This window comes from Scyliorhinus canicula, chromosome 5 (genome assembly GCF_902713615.1).
Source record: "Scyliorhinus canicula chromosome 5, sScyCan1.1, whole genome shotgun sequence".
NCBI classification, from domain to species: domain Eukaryota; kingdom Metazoa; phylum Chordata; class Chondrichthyes; order Carcharhiniformes; family Scyliorhinidae; genus Scyliorhinus; species Scyliorhinus canicula.
In genome coordinates, this window is record NC_052150.1 from 211,941,721 (window position 1) to 211,951,356 (window position 9,636).

The 9,636-nt window shown below is 43.6% G+C and overlaps 1 protein-coding gene across 10 annotated transcripts in view; it reads left to right on the forward strand.

Annotated features, from left to right (window-relative positions):
* The window catches only part of kmt2ca (lysine (K)-specific methyltransferase 2Ca), a 537,383-nt gene extending 533,272 nt beyond the window's left edge, over window positions 1–4,111 (forward strand). For all 10 annotated transcript variants that reach the window (XM_038798420.1, XM_038798416.1, XM_038798419.1 and 7 more), the window contains one exon: window positions 2,451–4,111. In XM_038798420.1, the coding sequence (XP_038654348.1) occupies window positions 2,451–2,543 (93 nt within the window). In that variant the 3' untranslated portion in view covers window positions 2,544–4,111. The remainder of the gene's footprint in view (window positions 1–2,450) is intronic.
* The last annotated feature ends 5,525 nt before the right edge of the window (window positions 4,112–9,636 follow it).

A 9,636-nucleotide genomic window follows, 5' to 3' on the forward strand; every position in this document is an offset into this window, starting at 1 on the left:
CATGATGGGCTGAATGGCTATTTTCTGTACCATACCTTTTGTGTGGAATACAACTAAGCAGCTATATAATTAACAAACAGGAGCAGCAAATTGAAAGGTGGCAGACTAACGAGTAGAAGCAAAACTGAGGTAGCTGAAGTTCAATGTTGGGAAATGTGAGTCATCTGCTTTGGATCTGAGGAAGAAGAATGTGATCATGTTCTGAATAGGGACAGGGCAGGAACTCTGGGGGAGTAAAGAAATTTCAGTATTCAAATACAGAAATCACTAAAAGTGAATGTACATGTGCAACAAGTGATCAAAAAGGGTAACACTGGCATGTTTTCCATTTATTTCAAGTCCATTGGAATACAAAAATGGGGATAATAATGCTTTAGTTGTGCAGAGCCTTGGTCAGACCCTGTCTAGAATTCTGTGATGAGCTTTGGGTACTGGGCCTCGGGAACACCATTAACCCTTGAAGGGATACATTGCAAATTCATCAGAATAATATTGGGTTAAATATGGAGGACAAGTTTGGAAGCTGAGCTTATGTTCGCTTAAATTAAGATATTTAAGTGGTGATTTAATAGTGTTGTTTAAGATAATAAAGGGAGTGATAGGTTAGATACACAAGGATTATTAAAATAATAAAGGAACTTAATATCTGACAAATACGCTAAGTCCTCTATGAAGAGAAATCAGAACAAGAGGGCATAATCTTGAAATTGGAGCTAGGACATTAAAGGGATGAAATCAGGAAGCAGTTTTTCCCACACCTAGAAGCGAATATCCGGAATTCACTTCCTTTTCCGGAGGGGTGAATGCACTCGGTCTTTTTCCCGTGGTTGGGATAGAACATAGAACGGTACAGCACAGAACAGGCCCTTCAGCCCTCAATGTTGTGCCGAGCCATGATCACCCCATTCAAACCCACGCATCCACCCTATACCCGTAACCCAACAACCCCCCCCCCTTAACCTTACTTTTATTAGGACACTACGGGCAATTTAGCATGGCCAATCCACCTAACCCGCACATCTTTGGACTGTGGGAGGAAACCGGAGCACCCGGAGGAAACCCACGCACACAGGGGGAGGACGTGCAGACTCCACACAGACAGTGACCCAGCCGGGAACCGAACCTGGGACCCTGGAGCTGTGAAGCATTTATGCTAAACACCATGCTACCCTGCTGCCCCAGGATATTGAGAACTAGAGGGCATAGGTTTAAGTTCAGAGGGTAAAGAATTCATGGGAACCTGAGGAGCAACTTTTTTTACACAGAGGGTGGTATGTGGAATGAGCTGCCGGAGGAAGTGTTTGAGGCAGGGACATTGACAACATTTAAAAGGCATTTGGACGGATACTGGGATAGGAAAGGTTTAGAGGGATATGGGCCAAATGCAGGCAAATGGGGTTAGGTTAGATGGGCTTTTTGGTTGGCATGGACCAGTTTGGGCCGAAGGGCCTGTCTCCGTGCCGTGGATTCCATGAATCTATGACTTTGGATACTGGCCAGCTGAAATTTTGAAGAGTGAGACGGACAGATATTTACTGGGTAAGGTTATCGGGGAATGTGAATGAAAGCTAGGTGAATGGAGTTAAGGTGCAAATCAGCCATTATCTAATCAGCTGGTCGGTTTATTTGTAAGGAGCTCCTCTTGATTTCATCCCTTAAATGGCCTAGCTCCAATTTCAAGATTATGTCCCCCTGTTCTGCTTTCTCTTTATTAGGTGTTCTCAATTTGAAAGAATTGTGTTAAAGTATATGCACTACAGACTTCCTAAAATAAATGGGTTAAGAACAAAAACTACATTTTTCCTCCCTACATTTATTTAGCTTAATTAATATTTTAAACTTGGGTGTAAAAGTGAACCATTCCCCTATAGCAATGATAAGTGACCACAGCAGGTAGTTTTATGCTGACCTGTTTAAAGTACTCTGCATCACCTTGCCATAAGAACTGCAGTTAAAGAAGAAAGCTCACCACCTCAAGGTAACTAGAGACGAACAATAAATTTGTCCGTAACCGATATCTCACCACAAATGGAGAAATTGAGCTGTACTTCAATCCTGTTAAATGCAGAAAATACTCAGCCATTTCACGGCTGCATTGCTAGTTTTCAAGTAAATCAATAATGTGTGTTTGGTCCTGCATCTCTTATTACCGATAATAAAACCATTAACTGTACTGTTAGTTATTATCTGAGGCTTTCAAACTCGCTTTCATTTTATTTCAAACTCCCTGGCTTGGGAAATCTGATGAAGTTAGAGTTTTTTCCTTTCAATTGTCAGCATTATAGTGGAACTTGTTGCCAAAGTAAACTTTAGACTGCTTACTTTTCAATTCTAGGTCTGTACTGTGGTCTGGTTTGTAATTGAGGTGGAATGTGTTTTTAAGCCTTTTTTAAGTGTTTGGTAGCTGTTTTTTCAACGCAGTCACTGACGAGAAACATTTTCTATTGCAGCTGTCCTATGACTACAAGTTTGATTTTGAAGATGACCAGCACAAGATCCCATGTCACTGTGGAGCTGTTAACTGCCGCAAATGGATGAACTAAGCCCATTCCTTGCAATATTTCTGGGGTTGCTTGTCCCTGGGAAGAGATGCTTAATAGATTTTTTTTTTAATAAGCCTGGAGCTCTCAAATGATTTTCCTCACCTCCAGCAGCAGCACAGAGTTCTGTTAACAAGCATAAACTAAAGACTTGGCGGAGTCGCCAGTCACCCCATCTGTTTGTTTATAATGCAGGTGGAAGCAGATTATTAAATGGTCTAGCACTGGAGTCACTGTCCTGTATCGACTATGAGAAATGATTTTTACTAGGAAAAGAACCAACGGCTGACCTGCTTTCAAGTAGGGATAGGCACTTATGAATGTAGGACTGAATTCACCAGCTAGGGGAAGGATCAACAGTGCTGGCCACAGCCTTATTTGTAAGGGGCAGGCCCTCTAGTTTAAAAAATAAATAAATAAATAAATAATTAAAAGTAGACACCACTGAACAAGGAATGTACTGAGATGACTTCCTTAGGGATACAGCTAAGGGAAATAACTTGCACTAAAAAAAACATTTAAAATACTTGATTCCATGAGTCAGTTTATTGTAGTTTTTTGATTTCTGTATGATAAAAGAGAAACATTTTTGTATTTATTGGATAAGTGAATGAAGCTATTTTTAAAAATAAAAGTAGAGGAAAGCCAAGCTGCTGCTGTTACCTGCAGATTATAAAAAAAACCCTGTTACTTTGTACAAAGTGTAAATAGAGCGAGGAATAAACAGTATAAAAACAAATGACCAAATGCTACCTGACACTGCAGCCGTTTGCTTTTAGTGGAGTCCTCTGAGTCAGGTTACATGGCATATCCAATTTTAACCAACTGTGAATTAGGTTCCAAACCACATCCAGGTAGTGGCAAAGAGCCCCTTTAGCAAACTTAGATGTAAAGGTAGAGGATTGCTGACGCAATACATTCAGCAAAAATCATGTAAGGGTTGTAGCCTCAAAGATAGTTTTTATTTTTCAGCAAAATTATGAGATGTAATTATGCTAACACTGCAGGATTTTTGACAATAGGGTTTTGGAATAAATGAGAAAATAGGCACAAAAATAATATTTGTATGGATTGTTTTTGTTTACATTTCTTTAAACAAACACTGTTTTGTGTTGGCTTGTAGAGGTTTAAAATACGCATTTTGAACCGGGTTAGCTTTATTTTGTATTTACAGAAAAGAAATAACTGGTACTGACACTTCACAACTATTAAGTTCAAAATGAAGTTTGTGTGCACATTATCAGTAAACTGTTATATTCAATGAAACGGTCATAAAATTGTAATGTATATGGCATGTTGTATTTTTTACCTTGCAGAAGAAATCAAATGTACATAGTTCTTGATAAATAGTTGTATGAATTTGTTTCTTGGATTTTTTTTCTCTTGTACAATAATATTCCAACATCCTACCAGTATTTGTCCTACAGTTTTTTTTCTGTCCTGTACAATAGTATCTAATGTTGGGAAAAAAGAAGCTTTTTTTTTGAAGTATAAAGAGTGTTATTGGGTTTTGGAGTTTGTGCAACCAGATTAGATCAGCATTTACAAATAAAATATTTTACATCTATGAATAGAATGGTTTTGTCGTTGTGCATAGAACTTGCCTTCTCAAGCTGCCGCTGCAAGTGGAGGGTATTGCTCCTGTTCAATTTGGACTATCTCAAAAACCTGCATAATTGCCACGAGATTGGTCTGTAAGACGTTGTGTTCATTAAGACTGCAATCCGGTGGGTACAATGCAACCCGATTCAGGGTGTAGGTAATCTGTTGGGTTGCTGGGTAAAAGGTAAGTGCAGTTTCATGTGGATTAGCATAAAGTAATTCAGTACGGGACCAGGGAAACCACAGAAAGGAAGAATTTATTGAGTGTAATCAGGAAATGGGTTTAAGTGGTGCGTGCTAAACGTGGAAGAGGTTATTGTGAATAAATTGCAAATTTTGTGTGTTCATTTACGGAATGTGACCAGCATTTGTTGCCCATTCCTAATTAGGAACATTGGAGCAGTAATAGAACATTCAGCCCCTCGGATACAAGATTTCTGTAGGAACTGGGGAATCTGTCTGGACCTGGTGCCTTCCCCGACTGCATGGAGTTGATGCTCTCCGTGATTTTGTTCTCGTGGTGCTCCCAGTCCCTGCCTCTTATCCGCACCCACAGCTGGTATGTCCAGCCCATCGAGAAACCGTTTAATCTTCGAGTTCTGCTCCGGGGTCCAGGGGTGTACAACTCCCGGTAGAAAGTCGCAACGGACTCATTGATCTCGTCTGGCACTGTGACTAGCTTACCACTCCTGTCCTTCACCTGCGCTATCTCCCTCGTGACTGCCTGCTTTATCAGCTGGTGAGCCAGTAGACGGCTGGCCATGTCTCCACTGTTCATACGAGATTCCTCCGTGTCTGGCGGAGTTGGTTCACTGCTTTCCCGGTGGAGAGCAGGTCCAATTCTATTTGTAGCTTTTTCCTCACTGCCAGTAGTTCCGCGGTCAGGGCTGTGGAGTATCGCCGATCCACATCCAAGATGGAGTCGATTAGCTGTTGGCTAGCTGCCCTCCTTCCTGTCCAAGTGCCCTGTATGCTATTATTCTCCCCCCCCCCCCCCCCCCCCCCCCCCCCCCGCCGCCGCCGCCGATCACTGCCTCTGGTGCCTCCCAGAATGTGAACGGTGAGCTCCCCATTTTGCTTGCAGCTTTCATAACTGTCGATGGCTTGTGACATTGTTTCACAAACTACCTTGTCGGCGAGGAGGGCTGTGTCCAGCCTCCATGGGGGGCGCTGGGCCCGGCCCGTCTCCAACCTCACATCCGCGTAGTGTGGTGCATGGTCGGAGATTACTATTGCGGAATATTCTGCTCCTAGCACCATTTTATCCAGTACAAAGAAGTTGATTCGGGAATATACTGTGTGAACAACAACTCCCTCAGATGGTTGAACCTGCGCGGGTCACATTCTCTCTTTCCCTCCCAGATCGTGTAGGTATTCCCACCCCCCCAGATCATGTAGGTATTCAGAGCTGAAATAAAGTCTCGTTTATAAGAATTCTTGATTGTCCATTACTGCTATCTTTGCAGCCTGTTTTCTGGATAAACTCACTCACTTCATTCCAACGTGTTAAAATAATGGGGTTTTTTTAAATATAAATTTAGAGTACCCAATAAATTTTTTCCAGTTAAGGGACAGTTTAGCGTGGCCAATCCACCAACCTTGCATATTTGTGAGTTGTGGGGGAAAAACCCACGCAAACTTGGGGAGAATGTGCAAACTCCACATGGAAATAGCCCACAGCCGCGATCGAACCCGGGACCTTGGCCCCGTGAGGCAGCAGTGCTAACCACTGCACCCACCGTGTTGCCTACTAAAATAATAATCTTTGTTGCCGTAGGTTACCCAGAGTCTCGCCGGCTACAACATGCCAAACCGCACCTTGTTTTTAAATAAAGCCGCTTTGGCCTCATTAAACTCTGCCCGGCACTTGGCCTGGTCAGCTCCAATGGCCTGGTAGATGCAGACTGTATGTCCCTCGCAAAGCCTAGCCTAAACTAATGTGGCAGGGGGATGGGAACCAGATTAGGAAGTTAGAGGTCAGTAAAGAGGCAGCAACTAAAGCCAGTAAGGTACTAGATAATAAACTCAATGTGACTAAGGGGAAGAGTAGACAGGGAAGAGCGGGGACAGGTGATCTGAGGTGCATTTGTTTTAATGCGAGAAGTGTAGCAGGTAAGGCAGATGAATTTAGGGCTTGCATAGTACCTGGGAATATGATGTTATTGGTATTACTGAGACTTGGTTGAGGGAAGGGCAGGACTGGCAACTGAATATCCCATGGTACAGATGCTTCAGGAGGGATAGAGAGGAAGGTAGAAGGGGTGGAGGAGTTGCATTACTAGTCAGGGATGATATCACAGCTGTGATTAAGGAGGGCACGATGGAGGATTTGAGCACTGAGACAATATGGGTAGAGCTAAGAAATAGGAAGGGTGCAGTAACATTGTTGGGACTTTACTACAGGCCTCCCAAAAGCGAGCATGAAGTAGAGGTACAAATATGCAGACAGATTATAGAAAAATGTAGGAGCAATAGGGTAGTTGTGATGGGAAATTTTAACTTCCCCAACATTGAATGGGACTCGTGTAGTGTTGGAGGCGTAGATGCAGCAGAGTTTGTAAGGAGCATCCAGGAGAGTTTTTTAGAGTAGTATGTAAATAGTCCAACTCGGGAAGGGGCCATACTGGACCTGGTATTGGGAAATGATCCTGGCCAGGTGGTTGAAGTTTCAGTCGGTGATTACTTTGGGAATAGCGATCACAATTCCGTAAGTTTTAGAGTACTCATGGACAAAGACGAGAGTGGTCCTAAAGGAGTGCTAAATTGGGGAAAGGCCGAGTATAACAAAATTCGGCAGGAGCTAGGGAATGTGGACTGGGAGCAGCTGTTTAAGGGTAAATCCACATTTGAAATAAGGGAGTCTTTTAAGGAAAGGTTGATTAGAGTGCAGGACAGACATGTCCCTGTGAAAATGAGAAATAGAAATGGCAAGATTAGGGAACCATGGATGACGGGTGGAATTGTGAGACTAGCTAAGATGAAAAAGGAAGCATACATAAGATCGAGGCAACTCAAAACTGATGAAGCTTTGGAGGAATATCGGGAAAGTAGGACGAATCTCAAAAGCGCAATAAAGAGGGCTAAAAGGGGTCATGAAATATCTTTGGCAAACAGGGTTAAGGAAAACCCCAAAGCCTTTTATTCATATATAAGGAGCAAGAGGGTAACTAGAGAAAGGAATGGCCCACTCAAAGACAAAAGAAGGAATTTATGCGTGGAGTCCGAGGAAATGGATGAGATTCTAAATGAGTACTTTGCATCGGTATTCACCAAGGAGAGGGACATGAGGGATGTTGAAGCTCGGGATGGATGTTTAAATACTCTAGGTCAAGTCGTCATACGGAAGGGGGAAGTTTTGGGTATTCTAAAAGACATTAGTGGACAAGTCCCCAGGACCGGATGGGATCTATCCCAGGTTACTGAGGGAAGCGAGGGTCGAAATAGCTGGGGCCTTAACAGATACCTTTGCAGCATCCTTGAGCACGGGGGAGATCCCGGAGGACTGGAGAATTGCTAATGTCCCTTTGTTCAAGAAGGGTAGCAGGGATAATCCAGAGAACTATAGACCTGTGAGCTTGACGTCAGTGGTAGGCAAACAGTTGGAGAAGATATTGAGGAATAGGATCTATTCAAATTTGGAAGAAAATAGACTTATCAGTGATAGGCAGCATGGTTTTGTGCAGGGAAGGTCATGTCTTACAAACCTAATAGAATTCTTTGAGGAAGTGACAAAGTTAATTGATGAGGGAAGGGCTGTAGATGTCATATACATGGACTTCAGTAAGGCATTTGATAAAGTTTCCCATGGCAGGTTGATGGAAAAAGTGAAGTCGTATGGGGTTCGGTGTGTACTAGCTAGATGGAGAAAGAACTGGCTGGGCAACAGGAGACAGTAGTGGTGGAAGGGAGTGTCTCAAAATGGAGACGGGTGACTAGTGGTGTTCCACAGGGATCCGTGCTCGGACCACTGTTGTTTGTGATATACATAAATGTTCTGGAGGAAGGTATTGGTGGTCTGATTAGCAAGTTTGCAGATGATACTAAGATTGGTGGAGTTGCAGATAGCGAGGAGGACTGTCTGAGAACACAGAAAAATATAGATAGATTGGAGAGTTGGGCAGAGAAATGGCAGATGGAGTTCAATCCAGGCAAATGCGAGGTGATGCATTTTGGAAGATCTAATTCAAGAGCGGACTATATGGTCAATGGAAGAGTCCTGGGGAAAATTGATATACAGAGAGATCTGGGAGTTCAGGTCCATTGTATCCTGAAGGTGGCAACGCAGGTTGATAGTGGTCAAGAAGGCATACAGCATGCTTGCCTTCATCGGACGGGGTATTGAGTACAAGAGTCGGCAGGTCATGTTACAGTTGTATAGGACTTTGGTTAGGCCACATTTGGAATACTGCGTGCAGTTCTGGTCGTCACATTATCAGAAGGATGTGGATGCTTTAGAGAGGGTGCAGAGGAGGTTCACCAGGATGTTGCCTGGTATGGAGGGTGCTAGCTATGAAGAAAGGTTGAGTAGATTATGATTGTTTTTGTTGGAAAGACGGAGGTTGAGGGGGGACCTGATTCAGGTCTACAAAATTATGAGAGGTATGGACAGGGTGGATAGCAACAAGCTTTTTCCAAGATTGGGGGTGTCAATTACAAGGGGTCACGATTTCAAGGTGAGAGGGGGAAAGTTTAAGGGAGATGTGCGTGGAAAGTTTTTTTACACAGAGGGTGGTGGGTGCCTGGAACGCTTTGCCAGTGGAGGTGGTAGAGGCGGGCATGATAGCATAATTTAAGATGCATCTAGACAGCTATATGAACGGGCGGGGAACAGAGGTAAGTAGACCTTGGAAAATAGGGGACAGGTTCAGATAAAGGATCTGGATCGGCGCAGGCTGGGAGGGCTGAAGGGCCCGCTCCTGTGCTGTAATTTTCTTTGTTCTTTGTTCTAGGTAAAATGGACGAAGCAAGACTCAGGGAGGTTCAGAGCCTGAAATGTATATTTGCAAGCAACAAGTCCAGACGGTATCGAAACTCCGACCAATTATCATTTTGATGGGCCAATTAGGATTTGATGGCCCATCTTCACCAAAACAAAGGACTGATACTCGAGCAACTACAGTCCCAGACATTTCGGTGCCACTCCCTGTTCAGGGGAAGTGTAAACAACGGGGTCAGTGACCGCTTGGGACACGCCCAGCCATCCGGATCCCCGCCCACTTATTGGTTAAGGAATCGAACAGAGTGATCAGGGATCACCCAATTAGTGGGGTCCAAACTGAAGGACCGCCCAGAAGAGCCCGAAAACCCCGAAGTATAACTAGTGCTAGAAAACAGTTAACAGTAACTTTTTTAAAATTTAATTTACTAATTAATTGACGCAATGTCAATTAGAGGGGAGCAGTGCTCTGACTGTGAGATGTGGCAGGTCTGGGAGGCTTCCAGCGTCCCGGGTGGCTTCATCTGCAGAAAGTGCACCCAACTGGAGCTCCTCACA